This window comes from Nanorana parkeri, unplaced genomic scaffold, assembly GCF_000935625.1.
Source record: "Nanorana parkeri isolate BGI_ZX_2015 unplaced genomic scaffold, ASM93562v1 scaffold1794, whole genome shotgun sequence".
In the NCBI taxonomy this organism is placed as follows: domain Eukaryota; kingdom Metazoa; phylum Chordata; class Amphibia; order Anura; family Dicroglossidae; genus Nanorana; species Nanorana parkeri.
Genome location: NW_017308062.1, coordinates 80,306 through 105,795, shown reverse-complemented (window position 1 = coordinate 105,795; position 25,490 = coordinate 80,306). Strand labels below are relative to the sequence as shown.

Sequence of the window (25,490 nt, the reverse complement as noted above, 5' to 3'; positions counted from 1 at the left end):
ATTGGTGATGCAACACATTTAATTCCAGATATATGTAAAATGTAAATTCATCAACAACCAAGAAATGTATTTAAGCGGAATACAGCAATTGAATTTGGTGATAATACTCAGTCTATGAACAGTAGAAAAAATTTAATATTGTTAAAGGAGAACTATGGGTTACACCTTTTTTTGCCTGGTTAGTTTTCTTATGATACAGGAATACATTTTGCATTGTACTTCTGTAATCAAAAATTCACCATAAGCTTACAATTCAGTGTAATATAATATATTCGGGGCTAAGCTCTGTCCTGAGAAGAGATCCTTCTCTTATTGTCTGGCTCCTCCTCTGCCACTGAGTGACAGCAGCTTGTAGGAGCTGCTCTGCGTTCATGAGAACCTTTGCAGACTAATTTAACTTTAATGAGTTGGCAGCTAAGCTTTACATCCTGAAACCACACCTATCTTTTTGGACAGTGGCTGCCTGCTGTGTAGTGCTTAGTCCCAAAAGTCCACAATTTGGAGCACCCAGAAGAGGCTCCTATGACTACCAAAGCATTACTGAACCCAAAATAGTTTTCGATTTTGGATAGAGCTAGGGAGGTTTATGAACTCTGTGAGCCATCTATCTCCCATTGGAGAGATTTCCCTTTACTTCCTGTCTGGTAGCCCCAACAGTAAGTGAGAGGAAATCCCCTCCAAAGCTAGGAAAAACCCTGGTGCTCAGCAGGGTCACCAGAACCTGTGTCGCCAATTCGAAGAGTTACCATTTTTTTCTATTCTGATGACAAACCCAAATTTAGGATTTTCTTTCACTTCCACTCTCGGCAATAACAGTCACCAGGACAAATAGAGAGGGTGGCTCTCCCTAACAGGGACACAGACGGCAATATAAACATTACAGGGGTTCTAATCCCTCTCCACTCTATCCAAAACAAAAAAACATATTGGCTTCAGTTGCATTTAAGTGGCCAACAAATATTGCATGCACAACATGGCCAGTGCCGGCCTTTGGGGTGTTCGAGCTGTGCAGCCCCACAGGGCGCCATGGCAACAGGGGTGCCAGGTGGCCGACACAGCTCGGCCTTGGGGCGGCACACCCTGCAGCTTCTGCTCTCCTCACTGCTCAGCCATCCGACATAACAGCGATCCCTCCTCCGCCCCTGCCCGGCCACTTCAGCACTGTCTTTCTCCTTGGATCTGCGCTGCCTATGCCCATTTAGGCATTGGGGATCCAAGGACAAATGGTACGCTGTCTGCTGTAAGGATGGCTGAGCGGTGAGGAGAAGGGAAGCCGCAGCTGTCAGGATGGCCAAGCGGGGAGGAGCGCGGAGCCGCTCTCATCCTGTCAGTTTCAGGATGGCAGCGGCTCTGTGTGTAGCCGAGTGGAGGAACGGTAAATATCTGTGATAATTACTGATCCTCTCTGAGAAGGACAAACCCTGGAGTGATCAGCTGATCACTCCAATGTTTGTAAATAACTGGGGACACAGAGTACTATCTATCCCCTGTTATGAATGAACAGCAAGTGCTTTACATGACTTCCTGTTCATTCATGAAGTTCTGAATGGGTAGTAGCACTCACTACAGAGGCTTCTCCCCATTAAGAAACTGATTGATAGTAAATCTTTTACTATCATCAGTTCATAAATGAATGGGAAGCCTCGGTACCGAGTGCTTTCCATTCATTTAGAAGAGAGGCTGCAGAAAAAGAGATTGAGGACTCTGTGTCCTCAATTTCTTTTTCTATTTTAAAAGGTAAATGTTAGGAGTCTGTTTACACCCCTAATATTACCCCGAAGCCCCCCAACAGTAAAATAAATAAAAGTAAATAAATAATAAAAAAATTACAAAATTATTCAAAAAAATTTAAATTACCACCCCCCCTCCCACACACACACACACACACACGTATTATTAGACATGTGCAAAGACTAAACATTAATTTCAGATTAAATGAACGAAAACTAAAAATGTTTTAATTCATTTCATCAAACAAAACAAATGTTTGTGCTTTTTTCAATTCACTTGTTTGCCTGCTGTTGTTTTATTTAATAAGAATACTTCTATTGTGCCTACAAGTTTAATACCTTTGAATAAAAGTTTTATTTTTATCATACTTTTTAATATGTTTCTTTGGGCTTAACAAAATGGGAGTCTTTAAATGGTGCGGATATTGGAGAAATGGGTGTGGCCATTAAGGGGTGCGGTTAGTGAGGGGTGTAGTTACTAAGGGGTGTGGTCACTGAGGGCACTGACAAGCTTTCTCGCAAAGGGGGCCTAAAGGCCTAAGGCCGGCTCTGAACATGGTTGCCAATCTTTTTACAGACACACAACTTTACATTGGCAAGCATGTCTCTGTACAGTATATAGGAGAGAGGAAGACTTGCTGTGGGTAATGGCTCTTTAGGGGAAACAGATTCTGAATGATTCACTTTAAGGTTGATGCTACTAAAACAAAAACTTTAACATTGTTGTGATAGTTTGGGGAATATAGCACAATGGTAAGCGCTAAGAGACCACTCCTGAAGCCGACTTTAACATAAAAGGACAGTCTTTATTCATTCAAATGGTGAACAGTCCATGAACTTCACACAAACTTGCTTTTCTTCAGCATAAATAAACCATAACAGTTAATTTGACTTTTATCAACACATCATGTTTTGGGTCTCACCGACATCTGGCTGTCCCATACACCTCCAGTGTGATAGTCCCAGGACTTGCCCTGGAAATACAGTTCTCTGCAGCTTTCCTCAGCTACAAGCTGTTCAGTATCCACCCCTCGTGGGTCACTGTCCCTCTCTGTCTCCCCAACAGGTATCTTAGGGTCACCAACCCTCTGGACCTCTCCAGCCTTCCTGGCTGTGTCCCTTGTACTCACGCACGCAGCAGAGTCTGCCTGTCGTTGTGTGCCTCTTGCACACCCACAACTCTCCTCTAAAGCACTGGGCTGGCTTCCTAATAAGGCTGCTCTCAGCCACCTGATCAGCCCAACCTGGCCACTGGCAACACCTGGCCCCAGGACTGGAGATCCCATCCCACTATAGTCTGGAAAACCTGGAAGGTACTGAACAGCCAGTTCCTCCTCTCCAAAGGTATTCACTTGTGGAACCTCTCAGCCCCTCTGGCTGAGAGTCCTGGGTGCCAAAGTTGCCATACTACACCGTGGCATTGCCACGCACTGCCACAATTGTAAATAAATATGATAATTTTTTTTGTCCGTTTTTAATGCTCTTTACACTGGTAGAGTTGGTTCCAAGCAAATATAAAACACACAAATTATTGCAGCTCTGTATTCATTATAACATGGTTAAATGTGTATTTTAAATACAAGCGTGTAGGTACCTAAATTTGACTTAGTGTCAGTCTTTTGCAGCCCACTGTACAGCAGAGCTCAATCTGGGAGGGAGATGCAGCACAAGGACCTAATTCTGTGTGCTGCATTACTTATGTGTTAATAAGGAGCATGCTGGTGGAAGGAGAGAGCAGAGTGACTGAAACATAAGCTCATCCCTCTTGATGAAGGGGAACCTGCGTGGCCTCGAAAACGCTAGTTCTGGTGAAATGATGTTCCGATAAACAAATTTGGACTCTAATACTATTGGTGTGCTGGTGACATCCCTTCAATTTTAGAGATAAGACCAGGTCACCCACATCTCAGGTCAGTTCTCTAATTCTGTTTAAGTTTATTAAGAGAGTGAAAGGAGTAGAAGAGAGTAGAGGCTAGTCTTGAAAAGGAATATTTAGCCTTTCAATGTCTGCTGATCATTTATTATAACTGTATTTGTTAGATTTTGGATACAGTAATCCATCCAACTTGTATTATTTTTTTTCCCCTCCTTTATAAACAGGACCAAAGCAATGGACTACAATAGACTCATGTAACGGCAATGAACAATCTCCGATAAACATTGTTACAAACAACACTCAATATAATAAAGATCTGAAGCCATTTAATTTTAGCGGATATGATTCTAAAAATAACTTTAATCTAACTAACAATGGCCATTCAGGTAAGTGTCCTTGCAATGTATAAGTACATGACATTCTTTGCATGGTACAAAACATGAAAGTGACATACAAGAGGCTATTTCCTATCTTCCGATGTCAGAAATCACAAGGTTCCACTTATAGTGAAGCTGTTGTAAGGAAAATGTGCTGGTTGCCACTGCTGACCTTCTGAAAAGACTAGCTTCGTGGCTTGCATGTGTATTCTATGACTTCAATACTTTTACTGACTTGAAAAAGAATGCAGCCTGTGAAGTCATAGTACAGTCTGGCCTCTGTATATTTGTATACTTGGGGTATGGCTGTCAACATTATCACTGATGATTCACATTCCTAGTTCACACCTGGTGCTGCCCACTGCTATCTGGATTGGCAGAACTGCTACTGTTGCTGAAACCACTCCCATTGTGAGCTGCAGTGTCTGGGATCGGGAGCATGTGACATATGAATGAAAGAGGGTTTGCCTTAGTCAGGGATGGTAAAGCAAGTGTTTTTGTTTTCTTTGTGAGGCTGTGCATGTAACTGAATTTGGTACTCGCTAAATAAATTGTAAAGTGACAGCATACACTATTCTTTTATAACATCAGCATTCTAATAGGACTACATACTAAAGTTGTTTCTGGCAGTGCAATCAAACTGGCAAAAGTCCCTTTTATGTAGTGAGCTCTGCCTTCTGTTTGCCCATCACTTTCATCAACTTCCTGGATTCCCAATGTGCTTTGCATCTCTTTCCTTGCTATGATTTCTCAAGACTAAATATCCCATCATGCATTGCTTCCAGCAAGCAATGATAATATTACATTGTTCAGATGTTGAATTGTAGTTCAGAAGGTAGGCTCTGTGAGTGTTGTGAAACAAGGAAGTGCATATGCACAGGGCTGAGTGAGACGTACATCCTATGGGCATCTTCAATAAATAAGATTGCAAACTTCTAAATGGATATGGTTATTAGGAGTGGGATAAAACCTATACAAATTTCAAATAAAAATACATATTTCTTTCTAGTTTTTGAGCATAGATACCTGTTTAGACTGCCACATAAGAGCCTTCAGCTGTACTTTAACCACTTGCTGACCGGAGCAATTTCTTACATTTGCACACACTTGATAAAATCTGAATTTCTGGCTGGAAAACAGCTTCAGGCCCCCAAACAATGATATATTTTCTGAAAGCAGAGGCCCTGTAGAATAAAAAAATGCTAGTTACAATTTTTTATGTTGCACGTTATTTGCACAAATGTTTATCAAACCAGTATTTTTAGGATAAAATACACTAAAATGAAATGTGGTGCACAGAAACTGAATACAATATAAAATATTGGTAAAATATAAAAGACGGGGTCATGCCGGGTAAATAGATACCAAACATGTCAAGCCTTAAAATTGCGTGCGTCCGTGAAACCGCAAAGAATCTACAATACCCCAAATTTCCCTAAGGCGACGCTTTAAATACTTTTACTGCTCATCAGTTTAGTGTTAAAAGTGATTAATAGCCCTGGAATTATTGCTCTCACTCAGGCGTTCGTGGCGATATGTAACATGTGTGGCGCAATTTTGCCTTGCCTTTGCATTGGGACTGCTCTGGAAAAGGCTTCAAGCACAGACCCATAGGGGGTGATTTACTAACCTAAACACACGCACGCACCAGGTGCGTGTGATTTTGACACAGCAAAATGTATTTATCAACCAAAAAGTCTCTAAAAGCATATTTCCACTAATGCCATATATGGAAAAATCATGCACATGATGCATATATAATGCTGCTTCACAGTTTAGACAAAAATGGTTAGCTCATGCATTTACATTCCTGCATTCATCAACGCAAGCAACACAACATAGAGCTAATTTACACAACATCACCTTGCAATTCATGCTTGGCTTTGCACAACACACCTGCTGGGTGTGTACACACTACAAAGGTGTTTAGATTCCACCCATAGATCATGCTGGGAGGGAACACACTACAGAGGTGTAAACATGTTCGTGGTGTGTTTATAAGCTTAGTAAATCAACCCCAAAGCATCAGGTGTGAACAAGTCCTTAAAGTGTATGTACAGACTTTCTTTTCGTTTTGGATAGCAAAGGAAAGGGTTAATCCCTTTCCAGGGTTTTTTTTTTTGTACCATTGGGGAAATTTACCTACACCTTCTGTCCAGAGGCACAACAGGAAGTTAGTGAAAAAAGTGAGGGGAATTCTAAACTTAGTTGTCCTGGGAACAAATGTTCCCATTGGAAGAATTTACATTACCTTAGTTCCGGGGACAACTCTCACTCAGGCATTCGTGGCGATATGTAACATGTGTGGCACAATTCTGCCTTGCCTTTGCATTGGGACTGCTCTGGAAAAGGCTTCAAGCACAGACCCAAAGCATCAGATGTGAACAAGTCCTTAAAGTGTATGTATAGACTTTCTTTTAGTTTTGGATAGCATAGGAAAGGGTTAATCCCTTTCCGTGTTTTTTTTTGTACCATTGGGGAAATTTACCTACACCTTCTGTCCAGAGGCACAACAGGAAGTTAGTGAAAAAAGTGAGGGGAATACTAAACTTAGACAGTTGTCCCGGGAACAAATGTTCCCATTGAAATAATTTACATTACCTTAGTTCCGGGGTCAACTCTCCAATTTTGGATTTCCCTTGCCTTTCTTTCTTAGTAATAATGGTCACCATGACAAATAAAGGGGCGATTATCCCCAGTGTAGACACAGTTAGCAAAAAAAAACTTGACAAAGGGTCTAACCCCTCACCACTCTGTCCAAAAGTTAAGAAAGAGACATTTTTGTATGGAGATATACTTTAATTCTACTAGGTATGAATATCTGTCACTAGCACAACTGGATTGTAACATAAAAAAACTGGACTGTGATAAAACTTTCTGTGTTACCTTTCTAAGTTGTTTATGAATAGTCTTTAACATACCCTGGTGACATTTTCTCTATCTTGAAATAGTATGTAACCTAGGTTCATATTGCCTTATGACAAGAAATAGTTTTCTTAACCTGTTTTATAATAATGAATGTATTTAATTTTAAAAGCAATTTCAGAGTTTAATTATTATTATAGCCATTTTATTGTAGCGGAGTTATCTTTTGAAGGAGGTACAGAAATTACAATTAGTGGAGGAGGACTTGAAGGTACATACAAAGCTGCACAGCTTCACTTTCACTGGGGTAACAGTGACATGCTTGGATCTGAGCACAGCATAGATGGAGAAAGATATGCAGCTGAGGTAGGAAATCCTAACTCACCTTTTCCTCATGCAAAGGTAAAATTTGTCTTTTGTGAACATAGCAAACAAATCGATCAGATATCTGACAGTGGATAATGTTGTTACCACCATTTCACCATTCTAAAAGTATCACTCCACCAAAAAACTTCAGCTCTAGGTGGATGCTGGTAAGCTGAATCATCTTTTGTCTGTATCTTCATGTGGCAAGGTACTGTATTTGCACCTGAGGTCCTACACCAACCTCCCTTTAAATACGTTTTTTATACATGATATTATGGAAATTCCAACAATAGGATGCAGACTCTGATTTCTTATTATCAGCAGTGGAAAATCAGTGAATTAGGTGTATTATATTTACAGTGTAAGCAAAGCAAAACTTTCTTTTTTAGCTTTGGAGAGGAAAAGGGAAATGGTTAGACATTCTGTCAAGTTTTTATTGCTGTCCCTGTTATTCACACTCTATTTGTCTTGGTGATTGCTGTACCTGCAACAAAAAATTAGGAGAAATCCAAGATTTTACAGTTGTCACCAATATGAGAGATGAGGATAAAGAGGTCAATAAGGGCAGATGTTCTGATGACAACTGTCTAAGATGGTAATTCCCCTCATTTTACTCTCAAATCTTCCAAGTGAGACAAAAAGACAGAAGTTTTAACTCTATGCAAAGCTAAAAAGAAATTGGCTACATATACATGTTAAATCCCAAAATTAGAAAATGTATTTACCTTGTGATTTTCCTTTTGTGGTTCCAATCCATGATAGTAACCCCACCCACTACCAACCCACATGACCAATGTATAGCTTTTACGTGTTTGAACTCCAACAGCCCATTCTTTTGGGTGGGCTCAATATTCTGCCTTGCAGTGGTACAAGGAAAGGAAAATTACGAAGTGCGTATATTCCACAGTAATAAAACCGAAAAAGATCCACAGAAGGGGTTCCCTACCTTATTGGAACATTTAGGACCTAAGGTTGAACCTGTACAGACAACCACCGTAAGTTGGAGGTAAGGGTTTTTGCTTGATCACACAGGTTCCCAAGGACAAAAAAAAAGGAATGGGCTGTGTGAATTCAGATACATTACAGCTATCTATTGGTCCTTTGGGTTGGTAGTGGGTGGGGCTATTACCGCATGTATGCTGCCTAGTTGGCACCAGGAAATTACAGAGATGGTGTCCATAGTTATTCAAAAACATAAGAGAATTTATATTAACATTACTGTTGACATTGACAGGCAGTTACATGCTCATAAACATTAGATGAATCAAGAAGAAACAGAGCAAGTTTATAAAGATGTAGGTGGAGCTTGCTGTCATTAAAGGCAACATATAGCATTTCTATACACTGAGTGGCCAGATTATTATGACCACCTGACGTTTGTAGGCAAATTAGCTATAAGTTGCTAGAGGGCCAGACCATTATAAATAGGGAAGCAGGTTGTTTATCACGACAGTAGAAGTGATTATTTTCTGAAGAAATGGCTAACCAACGCGATTTAACAGCCTTTGAACGTTGGATGATTGTTGGCGCTCGGAGCAATGGAGCGACTATCAGCAAAACAGCAGAATTCGTTAAATGTTCAAGAGCAGCTGTTGTTAAAGTGTTTAAAGACTGGACTGTCAGCCGAAAATCTGGGCCTGAATGTGCAAATTGTGGCCGTCAGCGACTAGTCAATGTTAGGGCAGAACGGAGAGTGACAAGACTGGTACAAGACAACAGAAGGGCAACAGTGCAGTGTCAGATTCTCGCATCACATTTCAACATCTTGTGGAGTCACGAGGCGGCCCAACTAAGTCATCTCGTGGAGTCATCTTGTGGCCCAACTAAGTACTGATGGGGTGGTCATAATAATCTGGCCACTCAGTGTATATTGTATGTTTGTATTATGTGTAGGTAAATATGAAATGTTGCATATATGTTTTTCATATTTATCTCTTCCAGTCAGTTGCTGGCAATTAGACGTTTGTTTTGTGAGGGTTCTGCCCAAGTAGAGATGGTGCAGAACAAGTACAGAAGTAGTGCTGAGCTTTCTTACTATTCTGGTTACTATCTTGCTCTGTAAACAATGCAACATTAAATCATTTGGTATTAAATGTTATTTCTAAAAAATGGATTTCATAAAAAAAAGAAGACATAAAATATAAGTTGGTAAAAACAATGTGATAAAATAAAACACCAATTCAATGTTGTTTCTTTTATTTAGCTTCATATTGTTCACAAAAAGGACAGCAGCCGGTCAGACACTAGTGGAGGCACTACCGGGGGAAAAAGAACAATTGCTGTGCTTGGATTCTTTATTGAAGTATGTTAAATTATTCTAATATGGGTGCTTTTTTATGTGTTAAAATACTAATTGAAGTAGCAAACATGCAGTGTATCTTACAATTAAGAACTTAGTAAAATTTGAATAAAATGTGCAAATTATATTGACCTCTGTGACAGTGTTATAAATCATCTAATAGCTTTCACCCATATGCTTCTGCAGAAGAATAATCTGCCTTATTTGCTACTAAAAGCAATCTAATGTTAGCAGAACAGACATGCCTTTAGGTAGAAAAAAACAAACAGATTCACACAAATTGAATTAAATGTTTTGTAAATATTGGGCAATCCGCTGGGCCTGCTTTTGATTTGTTTTACATTACATTTTTATATCAAAATTTAATTGACAAAAAATGAAATATACAATACAAACAAAATGAATGAGTTGAATGTTAATATTTTAGAAATACATGGAAAGTCTAGCTACAAGTGTTAGAAAAAGAATTGTAGTCATTAAAACAAATTTCTACATTCTCACCCTTTCTTTACAGGAATCAGCCAACGACAATCCCAAGTATAATGGTATAGTCCAGGCACTAAATGACATTACATTAAAAGGTATGACATAATCGAATGACTATCAAGATTAGAATTATTTTGAACTAATATGCAATATTATTTTCTTTCAAACTTGTGTCTTATGTCTCAGTTATGTCAGGCTTCATTTGTCAGTACCATACACCGTTGTTGTACTTTAATATTATATGAATACATGGAAAGTTTAGCTAAATGCTAAAAAGAGAAATATTAATTTTATAAACAGGATAATATAATTATACATAAATAAATAAAAATAAAGGAAAAAAAAGGATAAGTAAAGCAATGATGTATCGGAGAAAAGATGGGTCCCCGTAGGGCTTACACTCACCAGATGCCGGAAAGGGATCAGCCGAAAGGGAATGATCTTCACTCCGTCCTTCCGTGGCATCTTGTAGTGCACTTTCAGTGCTGGTCCCAAAAAAGATGTTGATGTCTCACGGTAGTGGAAGCCGCCCTAGCCGTAGCAAGGTGCCTTTGGATTGCTTCCGGGAGCGTGTCCTGATTCTTAGTCTCTCCGAGAGACATAATGCACTATGAGCCCTGGGCCTGCTCTCTTTCTCTCCTTTAATTTTTCCTGGATCCAAAACACCCATACTCGGAGAGACTAAGAATCAGGACACGCTCCCGGAAGCAATCCAAAGGCACCTTGCTACGGCTAGGGCGGCTTCCACTACCGTGAGACATCAACATCTTTTTTGGGACCAGCACTGAAAGTGCACTACAAGATCCCACGGAAGGACGGAGTGAAGATCATCCCCTTTCGGCTACTATGGTGAAAGAGATAGCTGATCCCTTTCCGGCATCTGGTGAGTGTAAGCCCTACGGGGACCCATCTTTTCTCCGATACATCATTCCCCAGGATACGACCATTTGGGATTCATTCATCCAAGTCTCTCTCAGTTCGAACTTTGTCATTTTAAGATTGAAATACCTCTGGACATTACTTAGTTTTTCAAGGACTGACTGGCCATTTGTTTTAAAGTTCAGAATACGTTCACAATACATCACTGCACACTTGATAGTGTACCATAGATGATGACAGGTGTAGATATGTGTATATTATTACACAGATAAAATCACGAGCACACGGTTTAGTACTTAAACATATTTATTCAAGATTCACATATATGTATATCTATTTATATTTATCTTTATTAACTCACACGGACATCCTATTTATTGCTGATATTCATTTATTTTTTTGTTCGTTCTATTTACACATCATTTTATATTGATTGCTTTATCGTTCACAAGAGGATGGTCACTTTGTTCCTCTAGAGATATATATTTATATATTTTACACACATTCTTATACTATTTACAATATATTTCACTATTGTTTGTTTTTTCACCATACACCAGGAGACCTATAGCGCTTACTATTTTAAAACCAATCTGTGAGGCTTATTCAGCCTTAGTTCTAGCAGCTTGTGGTTAACCCTGATTTTTTGCGAATCTTCCTCTTTTTTGGTCTGTTCCATAGCGCAGAACACCCAATCTTCCATTTCCCTGTACATTGAACGTGTGGAACTTTATCCAGTTGAAGATCAAGGGCATGCGCCATGCACCCCAAAAGTCTTAAAAAAAACAACATGTGTCCTGTGGCTCTCCTGCTTCCACTCCAACTGCCAGCAAATCTCAGCTGTCAAAATGATAGCTGGGACCTGCTCTGCATTACAGCAGTGGCTGCTGCATTTTATTAAGTTCGGTCACATATTTTTGTCTACAGATTCTGTAAAATAATTTTTGCAAGACAATCTCACCAAATGAAAGCTTTGTTTGTCCAGGAAAAAATAAATATTTATTGTTTTGTTATCTTAAGTAAGACAAAGTAATTTCCGAATCAATAGGCCCATAATGCAGATGTAAAAATTACTACATTAATAGTGCTAAAAGTTATTAACACTGATGTTTATTAATATACACCGATCAGCCATAACATTATGACCACCTACCTAAGATTGAGTAGGTACCCCTTTTGCCATCAAAACAGCCCTGACGTGTTGAGGCAGGACTCCCCTAGACCTCTGGAGGTATGCTGTGGTATCTGGCACTAAGCCGTCAATAGCGGATCCTGTAAATCCTGTAAGTTACATAGTAGGCAAGGTTGAATAAAGACACAGGTCCATCCAGTTCAACCTATGTGTGTTTGTGTGTGTTTCTCTGTAATTAATAGGCTCTTAGTACTCCCCATAGACTTCTATAGTTTGCGAACTAAGAAACTCATCTAGAAGTTTCTTGAATTTATCTATGCTATCAGCGGATACTGCTGACTGTGGAAGGGAATTCCTAATTTGTACTCCTATTACTGTAAAACAAAAACCTTATGCAGTGTAAGATTAAACCCCATCTCTTCTAACCTCTTGTTGTGTCCACGTGTCATCAATCGAGTTCTTGGTGTAAACATTTTATTACCAATTCTGTGGTCCCCATTTATGATTTTGAAAACTGCAATTAGGTCCCCTCTTAAGTGCCTCTATTCAAAGGAGAATACGTTTAATTTCTGGAAGTGATCTATATAACTCAAGCCTTCCATCCCCTTTATTAATATCGTAGTCTCCGGGCTGGCCGTTTTTCTACTACGGCCGGCCCGGAGGCAGTTAAACTTGCTCGATTTCATGGACATCTTTTTTGAGGGTTGGTGAGCAAAAACTTTGGTGCATCTTTTGTAAAATTTGGGCATAAATTGCTGTACAGTACATGCAGCTACAGGGATCAGTCAGGGTCCACAGCTTATTTTAAAGCTTGTTTACTGCTTGTTAGTAACATGTATATACTTGAATGTACAGTCTGGCTACAGACTCACTTTAACATCCTCTTGTTTTGTTTTTTTGTAAATCTTTTCTAGTGTCTACATAAAACTTTATAGAAATCTGATTTATTGAAGTGACACTAAACTCAGGAATGAAATCTTAAAAACACATTCAAGTACCTTAACTATGATCACAAATGTAACCTATTTGTGTATGACTCAGCTGTAGATCCTCACATTACCTATGAATTGGTGCTGACACTCCTTCCTTCTGGAGGGTGGCTACTTTTGTTCCCCATGGTCCCCGTGTGTGTTGTAAAGAAGCCACCGCTCCAGATTTCCTCCCATGATAGACTATAACATCAATACAAATTAGTACATTAAACATGAGATTGTAGTCCATCACGGGAGTGAGCTTGGAACAGTGACTACTTTACAACTCACACAGGGACCATGGGGAACAAAGCAGTCACCCTCCAGTAGAAAGGACATTTCAGAGATGGTTTGAGGATCTACAGCTGAGTGATATACAAATAAGGTACATTTTTGTTAATAGTTAAGGTACTCGAATGTATTTTTGAGATTTAACTCCTGAGTTTAATGTCATTTTGGCCTTTTTTTTCTACTCTAAGTGTATAAAGGAAATTACTTTCCAGCCACTACCATAACACTTACTGCTATCTTTTCTGGTGGCCTAGGAGTGCTCACACATTCCAGCTTTCTCCAGGTGAAGCAAACAGCAGCTCAGTGGATTGGTTGGACCTACATAAAATAAGTAGGTCTTTAATGAGGATGTTTTGGCTCACTTTTGCATCAAGTGTGATTCTTAGAGGAGAGACAACTTCTGCAGAACATAACTCCCAGCCAGAAGTGTTTTTCTTTTTGTACTTTTAACTAAGATCTTTAAGAAAAATGCATTGCTGCCATTTGTGTTGGAACTCACATTTCCTACTTCCTAAGTGCTTTGTCCCATTTCTCAGTCCCAGTGTTGTAATAAGAGAAAAACTGCAGTGAGCCAATCAAATCAGCTGGAAATTAAATTTCTAGTGAGCTGCCTAACACTAACAGTGAACAGAACGCTCTCACACAAGGAAGCCATGTATGAAGTATTTGTCAGTTTTACAAAATAGAAGCCGGCTGCACGCTGAATTTAAAAGGTAGGTTTTATTAACACAAAACAGAAAAAGGCTTATGTGTATATGTTATATCAATTTTTAACAGAAATTAAGTTTCCCTTTAATAATTGATGCTTCATATGGTTACTAACAATATGTATGTTTCAAAACAAGGTTCAAGAATATATATTTCAGGAAATGCTTTAATTAAAGCCATTGTAAACTGTTTATTTTTACAATTAGGCAAGTCTACAACTGTTTCTCAAGTGAAATTACAAGAGCTGATTCCAGAAGCAAAGGATCTAAAACATTTCTACAGATATGATGGCTCTCTCACTACTCCTGGCTGTGATGAATCTGTCACCTGGACTGTGTTTCATAAGAAAATAACTCTAGGGAAATCCCAGGTAGATACTTTTATCAAAATCTCTATCTTTTTCATTGTTGATTGCTTGGCATAAGCAGCATTAATTTAAAGAATCAGTCTGGTGTTCTATCTTATGGCATTTGCTAGTAAGTTAAACCAACCCACGACCCTTTGCAGTTTGGCATTTAGGTTTTACATGTGTTTCAGTCTACTCTGTAACACTATGGTGTTGATTTATTAAAGGCAAATAGGCTTTTCAATTGCGAGGGAATTTGCACTTTGCAGGCAGGGCCATCCCTATAATAAAGAAGCCTGAGTTAGTTGGGGGGTGGCTGAGTGGGAAAGGGAGGCAGCCATGGCATCCCAGGTTGCTAAGAGCTCTTAGCAACCTGTGATGCTCCGCCTGGCATTCAGCTCAGCTTACTAGTCACTGGTTGCCGAGAGATGAGCAAGACACCCTGGCTTGCATCCCACTGATCTCCTGGCACCCAGGAACATCAGTGAGCTGCCCTCCCTCCAACACAAGAAATTGACCAGTGACCATTGCCTGGCCTCTCAATACCCCCCACCCCCACTTTCCCCTGGGGAACAATATCGCCTCAGGTGTAATAAATTGGATTGATGCCAAGTCTAGGGTTTCACATAAGGCCTAACTTTTTTTAAAGTCGCAAATGATATTGCCTTATTCTACAACAATCTGTAAGGGTGGGGGTTTAGAAACTTAAAACATGGAGCCCACTGTAGGAAGAGTGATTTTAGAGTGTCATCTAAGGTGCGCTCACATATCTGACAGCATGAATTCTCTCTTCCTATTTTGTTAAAAGTGAAACTGAAGCCAAAAGTTGTTTTTTTAAAGTTTTGGATGGATTTGAGAGGGATTAGAACACCTGTCAAGTTATTTTGCTGTCTGTATCCTCAACTCGTTAGGGAGAATTACCTTTTATGTTTTTTTCTGGTGAATGTTTGTCTTGATCACTGAAAGTGAAAGAGAATAAAACATTTTGGTCTGGCCACCAGAACAGTTATAGATGGGAAAAATTCTAATGGGGACACTAGGGATTTTCATCTCTTTGAAGGGATTTTCCATCACTTCCTGTTGTGGTGATCAAACAGAAAGTGAAGGGAAATCTCCCCAATGGACACAGGTGGCAAAAAAGCTTTCAGGGGCTATAACCCTCCCTTACTCTAAACAAAATTTTTTAAAAAGTTTTAGTTCCAGTTTAAATTTCATAATGCATATGAATAATACTGTACCTCTCTCTTTTCCTTCTACAGCTACAAGCATTCTACACAAAACTTAACTACTCAATGAATGCTGTCATGGTGGAGAACTTCAGACCTATACAAAAACTAAATGTCAGGACCGTCTATACCTCTGGTGTGCAAACAGTATTGTCTCACAGCAGACATTTGCTACTCTCACTCATTGTTGCTTATATAGTATCAACATCTTAGTCAATGCTTATTGAAAGTTTGTAAATGAAACTGGTTTAGAATGATTAGTATGATAAAGTGCACCTGTGACAAGACTATGGACATTTAACTATTTACATATTTTAATAGGAAGTAAAACAGCTTTAAAACAAGTCACCTCTGACCTCAGGTTTCAGTCTAATGGCTTTAAAACACCTACTGGTTGTTTTACATTACAGGGCTGGCAGGCAGCCAAGATGTGCTCTGATAGAAACAAGACTAAGATTTTAACTTATAAATGACATTTCTCCACAATGCTTATAGACACAGAGATGAATGAGAGCTTGTTTTTACTGCTTATTCAGAATATGTCTACACTTTAGTGTACAAAATCTGGGTACAGTTTCAAAGTGGATCTGTAGCTGATTACTGTGCTTATTACTTGGCCTGGAGCAACACTTTAATATAGCGAGTGCTGATTATCTTCTGACATTTTTGCATAATTTGATACTGTGGAGATGCACTGAGATTGTGCAACCTAGAGAAGATAATGGAGAGAAGATGAGCTGGTTGGAAGTGTATGTTTGTATTGTAACAATGGACTGTTCTGCAGACTGTTCTGCCTGAATATTGTAGATGATTGTCCATTTGTTTCCTATATATTGCTAGTATAGTAATTTTTTTTGCATATGAAGTGTCAAGTCAGCTCTGTTTGTTTATAGGACCATAGTACTAAAATAGTACTAAAATAGTACTAAAATAGTACTAAAATCTAATCGCCTGCAGCCTGTCCACTTTGTTATTATCCCCATGTTTCACTGTGTGCCACTGTTGATCATTTGAATTTTATTATGTTTTTTTGATTGATGTTTCGTGATCATATATACTTTATAATGTAGAGGTATAGAACATTTGTACTGTCAAATTTTCCTGATTATTGCTGAAAATAATTTTGACATATAGAGGAGGGGAATGTTAAAAAAAATATCCGCCTCAGGTGTAGGTATTCAACTGTGTCAGAGAATGTTATGAAAAATTTCTACTCATATCAAATGTAATTTTTGGTGTGCATGGGCAAGGGGTTCACTTTGAGCATAACTGGTGAATGAAATGATTTCTTATGAACAGTACAATCAGAGATAATTCAAAGAAGCAGTGCAATTAAAATGTGCTAAATGCAGTAACCCGCAGAAACCAATACAGTTTCAGTTTAATGTAGTAAGGCGAATTAAAAAATAAATTATGATTTCTACTGCTATTGGTTACTATATTACAACTATTGTTAATTATTGAATAAGCCAAGCTTTGTATTGATTTTACAAGGTACACTAGAAAAATAAAACATGTAAAACTTATCTGATTAGTCCAGGAAATACTGCCTGTTTATATCATTGATCAACCATTTCCAGAAATGCCCCCTCAGCAAGTGTAATAAGGCTGGATTCACACTATAAAAATGCTGCATTTTGCCACATTATTGTTTGACTACATTTTGCTGTAATTTGCTGCATCTTAGCATGTGTTTCTTAGTCATGCTAATGTATTTTTAGTGTCAAAATATAAGTGAACCCTGCATTTCACAATAATGCAGTGTATAGCATAGGTATACAATATTAATGCTCTGTGGGTTTTGTGATGAAAAAAATCTAATAAATACCTTTTGCTGTAACTATTTCCACTTTGTTATGTTCACGTCATACTGCAAATATGAATGCTTAGAGATCTCATGCAACAGAATCATTGTTTTTAAATTACAATTATATCTAATGTAAATTGTTTTTCCATGATCACAGAATGATTGAAAATGTATACTATGTAAAAACAATCAATAAAATTCTATGTTTAAATTTCTGTTGTTTTAATTATATTGACAGAAATATATGTTTCATATTGCATGATTGCACTGGCACAGTTTATGTTGTACATGATACTATTGTACAATGAAATCTAAAATATTGTGAATGTCTGCTACACTGTATCTTGAAATGACGACAACTAAATACATTATATCCATCGTCCAATTCTGTTTGTGTTAAGTTTGATATTCTGTTTGTGTTGAGTTTAAAGTCATAACAGTGAATATAATGTAACTAGCAGGGGCGGACTGACAACACACGGGGCCCCTGGGCAATACGAGATTATGGGGCCTGCTTGTGCTCCACCCATATACAGGCCCCACCCACATATACCTTCTTGTGTTACAGAAATTATTTCTCCACACTGTTTTCAAAATAGCAGGTCTATTCACTAAAAAGTGAACTGCAGGGGACGTTCAAAATCTAGACCAATATTGGTGATTTGGAAAGTGAGCTAAATGGCAGAATTTTTCTAGTTTAGCTATTTTGACGTAGATTCTTCAGTTCTGCCAATTATCCTTACTGAATTGCAGGATAATTTGTAGGAAAATTGTCAGGGTAACTGAATAATCTAGGACTGGAGCGATGGTGTGGGCGCATATTGCATGTGCAGAATGCAAACCCCGTTGTCGTCCCCTGCTCCAGTGCATGCAGTAAAGCCCCCAAATGGTCAGTCTGCCCAAGACCAGAAACAATGCACGGCAGACTTCAGACCAGAATAAATGCATGGCTAAACTCAGACCGGAACCCATACAAGGCAGACTGCAGACCAGAACCAATGCACGGCAGACCGAAGACCAGAACCAATGCACGGCAGATTGCAGACCAGAACCAATGCATGGCAGACCGCAGACCAGAATAAATGCATGGCAGAACGCAGACCAGAACCAATGCATGGCAAAACTCAGATCAGCACCAATGCATGGCAAACCTCAGACCAGAACCAGTGCAAGGCAGACCGCAGACCAGTGCCAAATCAGGGCAGACCGCAGACCAGACCCCATGCATTGCAAACTCCAGACTTGCACCAATGCTCTGCACACAGCAGACCAGCACCAATGCACAGCAGACTGCAGACCAGACCCAATGCATGGCAAAACTGAGACCAGCACCAATGCACGGCAGACTGCAGACCAGACCCAATGCATGACAAAACTCAGACCAACACCAATGCAAGGCAGACTGCAGACCAGATTCAATGCATACTGTAGACTAAGCAGTTAGAATGAAAAATACACAACAACGTTTCCAGGATCAGCCATCACACACACACTCTGTGGAATGTCACCTGCACACACTTTAATGGGCAGCTCCTTCAATGCTCGAACACAGACAGACAAGCGCTCACCTACAGCAGGTCCAGTGGGTGGGTGCAATAGGTTGCCCCGCAGCAGGCCAGGTCCCTGAAGTACCAGCGTGACACCCGCCATTCCACCATCTCTTCTCACTTGGATCCAAGAGCGCTGGACAGTCCAAAGGCCAGGGCCGATTGAGGGAGCCAGAACCAATTGGCAAGCAGCTCAAGCAGGGCTGGCATAAGCCTGAGGGTGCACATATAAAAATGTACATTTGCCTGTGTAGGCAAAAATGCATGCACCAGCCCTGTGGAGTATATGTGTCATGCATGGCTCAGTGAATTGTTCACAGCGCTACTTTCACTCGCCCCACATCTTAAAGCACAGTTCTCAGTCTAAAGCTGTTGCTGAGAGCTGTCACTGCGTGTCCCCCGATGTATATACAGTATGTAGCCAATTAAAAAAATGAGTGCTGGTGATCTCCATCTTCCCCCCATGTAAACACACATCTTCCATCCCAGCACTGATCTGACACAGCAGCGTTCCAGCCCTGTGGGTACACAGCGGAAAGGACAGATCGAGGGACATAATCATCCAGCGCGCCAGACCGGCCAAGGGCCGAATGAGGGAGCAGCAGCTAATTGAAGAGCAGCTCAAGACAGGCCCTGTCCAACAGCCACTGCCATACTAGCAGGAGCTACTGTGTTAAAGCAGCGATGGCAGGGTCTGGTGGGCCCAGGGAACACATGCTGTGTGCTGTGTGCAGACTGAAAAAGAAAGAAAGGAAACAGGGGTCGGTGACGGGCCCCCTCCTGGCCGAGGGCCCTTGGGCAGTGTCCGAGTGACCGAATGGTCAGTCCGCCCCTGGTACCTCGAATATGGACTAGGGGTCACCAAGCCTTGTAAACACAGGGCCAGTTCACTATCCATCCAAATGCTTCAGTGGCTAGTGGAGGTGATAATTTGTTCCAGCATCAGTGGAAGTAATAAATGCCCCCGGTCTGTTTAAGTAATAAAAAGTCCAGGTGTCCATGGGAGTAATAAGTGTCCCAGAATCAATAAGAGTAATAAATGCCCCCTGTCTGAGTAATAAAAAGCCCAGGTGTCCTTAGGAGTAACAGGTGTCCCAGAATCAGTGGAAGTAATACATGCCCCCTGTCTGTTTGAGTAATAAAAAAGTCCAGGTGCCCATGGGAGTAATAACTGTTCCAGAATCAGTAAAAGTAATAAATGCCCTCTGTCTGTTTCGGTAATTAAAAAGCCCAGGCATCAGTGGAAGTAATATGTGCCCCAGCATCAGTGGGATTAATACATTCCTCGGCATTAGTGGTATTTTAAAGCCCCCTCCCCAATAGTAGGGTAGGTTGGATCTCAAATGTCCCCCTCAGCATTGGTGTCAGTGGGATCTTGAATATCTTTACCCCCAGCATTGCTGTCAGTAGTGTCAGGAATGTCCCCTCCCATGGCTTTGATGACAGTAGGATCCTATATGCCCCACCAGTATTAGTGTCAGTGGAGTCCTGTGTGTCTCCTCACAATGGCTTTCTTTAGATGCTAAAGATACATGGTATCACTAATGGACAGCAAAATTTGGAAACCATAAGCGGTCCCTTCATCAGGCAAACACAGTGCATGATGAAGGGACTGCTTATGGTTCCAAAACGTTGCTTTCCATTAGTAATACCATGTATCTTTAGTGTCTAAATAAAGGCGTACTAATGCACTGGTGACTACTTCTACATTTGGATCCATGCGTCTCCATACGCGGGTCATGCCAGCACCCATCTTATCATTGAGATTCCAGTCTGGAGTGCGACGGGAAGTATGCGATTATCTCCTCACAATAGCGTTGCTCCCAGGACCATGGAGGGACCATTGGGCAAGAGGTCACTCTGCCCATAGTGCCTGTAAAATTGCTGGGTGCCTGAATGCTCTTCATTACAGCACATGACAGCCACTGCTACTCTGTGCAGAGGCTTCCCTAGCATGCAATGTGAAAGCCCTGTATGAACCACATATTGGGAACAGCTAGTCTAGAGCAGTGTTTCTCAAACTTCCTTGAGTTATGGCACCTTTTTAAAAGTATACAAAATCTTAAGGTACCCCAGTCTAAAATGTAAAAAATTTAAATGTAAGAAAATGTGTGGTTCCATCCCAAAAAAATCAATACCGAACCCTTATCCTAGAGGCCTGGGATATATTTAAGGATGGGGGGGGGGCTCATGCAAAAAAAAAAAAGATGATGGGGAGTTTCCCCCTTAACATCAGAGTCCCCCTTAAACATTAAAAGCCCCCTTCAAATCAGTTGACAAACACAAGTTGGTACAGCCTTTCTCCACCAGGGTACAATGGCACCCTGGGGTGCCTTCTAGCTTTGGCAGGGGTGCCTTAAAGTTTTTGTAGTTTTGTGTTGTTCATTTCCATGATGCAGGCAAGCTGGCCACCAGCACCATAGAAACGCATGATGCTAATCCAGGCTGGGTGGCATCCAGGCCATTCCCCAACGTACCCCAAATTATCAATGCAGTAAAGTTTTTAAGGTGGGACTCTGATGTGAAGGGGGGGCTCCTAATGTGAAGGGCACTCTGATTGGAAGGGGAGACTCCCCTTGTGTATAAGGGTCTGGTATAGATTTGGTGGGTAACTACATGATTTTTTTATATTTACTTTTTTATTTTAGACTGGGGTTCTTTGAGGGTTGTATACTTGTATACTTTTAAAGGGTGTTGTGATTGAAAAAAAGTTGAGAAACAATGAGTAAGCGAAAGGACAGAAAGTGTTTCAAATAAGTAATTACATGCAGGATTTTCCTGACTGTCCTGTGTCACATGATAGTCCTCAAACTGAGACGTCAGACAAATACTCACATGCACTGGCTGAACTACCAGGGTCGCAGCGGTCACAATTGCGACCGGGCCCTGGCATTCCGCCACTTTGGGGGGCCCAGCAAGGAAGAAGAGGGGACCCCGGGATAGTGCCGCTCCTTCCCTGTCGCACAGCCACCCGCAGCATGTATGGGCGGCTGTGCGGCGGGGATTGGGAGGCTGTCACCAGTCCCGCAGAACTGCAGGCACCGCCGGGCAGCACATTCTGCTGTGTGAGGACCCTCTTAGCCACGCCCCTCTGGCCGCCGAGACGAGGAAGAGGGCCTCAAAGTATTTCATTTAAATCGTTAATTGTGACTGTTAATAATGTTCCATCCATCATATACTGCCATCCATCATTTACTGCCATGGACGGCATATTATTAACAGTCACAATTAGCCATTACAAACAAATACTTTGTAAATAAACACCAGTTTCCTCGTTAATCCCGTCTGTACGTAAGTGCAGATACTGGGTCGGCGTTCTCGACAGAACACAGACACTAGCGGCTGCCTGAGGTCCCGCGCTTGCTGGGGACCTCGGCAGCCTTCCTGTTAACCATACAGTGCCATGGCGGTTGGGGGGGGGGCCCTTCATGGTTTCTTGCAGCGGGGCTCTGAAGGTTCTAGTTACGCCTCTGCTCACATGGTACAATTCATAGTTATGTTTAAAAACACAAGAAAAGTGTGCACATTCCAGGAAGGGTGTATTTTACTTTGCAATAAATGTATACTAGGAATGCAGCCTGTAAGAACTGAACTCTGACATTTCCATGTAAAAGTGTATATCCCCATACTTAGCTAACATCAAGGGCACACTTAAATTCAGAGGACAGTGTTCATTGTACTGCTGTAAAGGTCAGCCTTCTGTGTTTGGCATTAAATCTCACTCTTGTAAATGTTCCCTATTGCTGTAACAGCATGTTATTGATTCACTACTAGTGTGGCTTTAGGTGAATGAGCATAGATAAAAATAGTATGGGTTGATAAGTCTGAACTCTAGTAAAGAACTCTGATATATCTGAGAAAAGTGATTGGAAGTATTGTGTAGAATGGTGACGTTCTATATCTACAAAGGACATTTGTTTTGACTTTTGCATCTCGTAAACTATAATAAATGAAAGAACTTCAGATAGCTTTTTATTGTTGTGACATAATCTGTTTCAAAACACAAAGTATATAATTTGAAAATGAATTAGATATTTTATAAATATGCAGCAATATCCCTTCATGTTTTATTTAATATATATGTGCAAATATTAGAAAATCTACTTCTGCAAATTATCTCATTTTTTTTATAGAAATACAGTATAAAATGGCATAACGTAGGCATCTAGGATCAGGCAGCATTAAAACAGATATAAAGTCACAATTTCTTAAAAAATCAGTACTTGAACTGAACTTTGGTGTGTATTAAGTCACTGACCCCAGGTAATTATGCAGATCAAAAAATATAACTTCACTCTGATTTTCTAATCTGCATTTTTTTGTTACAGGTCAGTAAATAAAATGTACTGATGCCAGTACAGGAAACTAGCATTTTAAAGAAGATCAGCAAGGGAAGTATTTCTCTCAGTACTGTTTTCCTTTAAGCTATGGTGGTTAATTAGGGGGGAAAATACACGTAATGGGGGGAATTTATCACAACTGGAGCAGACAGAATTTGAAGCAATTGCTCATGGCAACCAATCAGCTTCTTTCTTTAGTTTATCCAGTTAAGTTTGAAAATGATAGCTAGCCATTAATTGGTTGCCATGGGCAACTGTTCCAGATTCACAATGTATGTGGACTTCTCAACCATTTTTCAAGCCATGCTGTAATGGTCAAAAATGAGACTTAAAACATAAGCATGGACCAGAAAGTAAGTGCATTTCAGAACACCCAGGCATTTTGCAGAATGTGAAAGCGCAAACTAACGTGGGCTGATATACAAGTACCTAAGTGCTGACAGCTCTGGAATAAATTAGTATGTGGTACCTGAGGTTTCGTTTAAATATATAATGCAAATGAAAATTTACTGTTATTTACATGGTGCTATGTTTCTTTGAACCACTCTTAAACCTCTGTTTTCAAAAGGTTTGCCAGCAGAAGGGAGCTAAAAACAACAATCATCTATAGAAATATTGTCTTATTTCTCTACTTCACGATTTAAAAAAGTCAGGTTAAAGTTTTTAAATATGGAAATGTGGTGTGGTGTAGGTGATTATTTTTTGTGTATTTATGTTGTTTTTTCTGCATGATAAAAATGGCAAAATAAATACTGTGGCAGTGCATGGCAATGCCACGGTGTAGTATGGCAACTTTGGCACCCAGGACTCTCAGCCAGAGGGGCTGAGAGGTTCCACAATGTGAATACCTTTGTAGAGGACCAATTCTAGAACTGGCTGCTCAGTTCCTTCCAGTTTTTCCGGACTATAGTGGGATGGGATCTCCAGTACTGGGGCCAGGTGTTGCCGGTGGCCAGGTTGGGCTGATCAGGTGGCTGAGAGCAGCCTTATTAGGAAGCCAGCCCAGTGCTTTAGAGGAGAGTTGTGGGTGTGCAAGAGGCACACGATGACAGGCAGACCCTGCTGCGTGCGTGAGCACAAGGGACACAGCCAGGTAGGCTGGAGAGGTCCAGAGGGTCGGTGACCCTAAGATACCTGTCGGGGAGGGCAAGTCCTGGGACTATCACACTGGGAGTGTATGGGACAGCCAGATGTCGGTGAGACCCAAAATATGATGTGTTGATGAGAGTCCAATGAACTGTTATGGTTTATTTATGCTGAAGAAAAGCAGGTTGTTTTGTGAAGTTCATGGACTGTTCACCTTTTGAATGAATAAAGACTGTCCTTTTATGTTAAAGGCGGCTTCAGGAGTGGTCTCTTAGCGCTTACCATTGTGCTATATTCCCCAAACTATCAAAACACTTAAAAAATACTTAAAACAAAACAAAAAAGACGTTTTTGGGGGGCTTTTTCTATTGTTGGCACATAATTCAGAAATCAGAAAGCGTAGCCCCAGCAAGAAAACCACTCCTTACCATCTTGTCTTGAATTGTATTGTGATTGTAATGTCTTCCTTATATTGTAAAGTGCTGCGTAAACTGTTGGCGCTATATAAATCCTGTATAATAATAATAATAATAATCAAGGAAGGTTACAGTCCTGTGCTGAAATCTCAGAGCACCAAGATATCGACACCAAAACCATTGACTTCAGGAGAAATTGTTACTGGAGGCTGCCTGACACCAATTCAAAATGAATAAAACAAATGTATAAGCTTTATAGCGTTACAATGGTAGCAGTCACTGGTGGTGGTTGCTTAATTTATTGTTATCAGGCACTGGAAGTTGAAAATTGTGACTCACCTGCAGCAGATATTAATACTTAAAATATTAATTTGATTAAAAGTAATCTCTTTGTTTCTAAAATTCATGATTTCTCTTTCAAATGGATCAGCTAATAAATATGTTTGGTATGATTTAAAATGTGAATAATACATCTTATTTTCTGTCACATTTTTGGAACATGATATTGATGCACAGAGCTGTTTCTTTATCTGTACACATTTATTTACTATGTTTGCTGCTGTTTAGGAGATCAGAGTACAATGTGAAACCCATCTCTTGCAGGAGGGAGTTCTGATCCCCTTTTTATCTATGAATAACTTGCAGATTAATTTTAGTTTATGCTATGATATTACAAAATATAGCAGACTTTAATAAACGCTTCTTAAAATGGCAAATATATTTTTATGTTTTTATTTTGTAC

The 25,490-nt window shown here is 40.1% G+C and overlaps 1 protein-coding gene across 1 annotated transcript in view; it reads left to right on the top strand.

Moving 5' to 3' along the window:
* The first annotated feature begins 1,287 nt into the window (after window positions 1-1,287).
* LOC108799719 (carbonic anhydrase 4-like) overlaps window positions 1,288-25,490 on the top strand; it is a 40,139-nt gene continuing 15,936 nt past the window's right edge. The window contains exons 1-7 of the mRNA XM_018571616.1: window positions 1,288-1,375; window positions 3,831-3,992; window positions 7,063-7,214; window positions 9,418-9,516; window positions 10,028-10,094; window positions 14,187-14,350; window positions 15,586-15,688. Coding sequence (XP_018427118.1) covers window positions 1,288-1,375; window positions 3,831-3,992; window positions 7,063-7,214; window positions 9,418-9,516; window positions 10,028-10,094; window positions 14,187-14,350; window positions 15,586-15,688 — 835 coding nt within the window. The remainder of the gene's footprint in view (window positions 1,376-3,830; window positions 3,993-7,062; window positions 7,215-9,417; window positions 9,517-10,027; window positions 10,095-14,186; window positions 14,351-15,585; window positions 15,689-25,490) is intronic.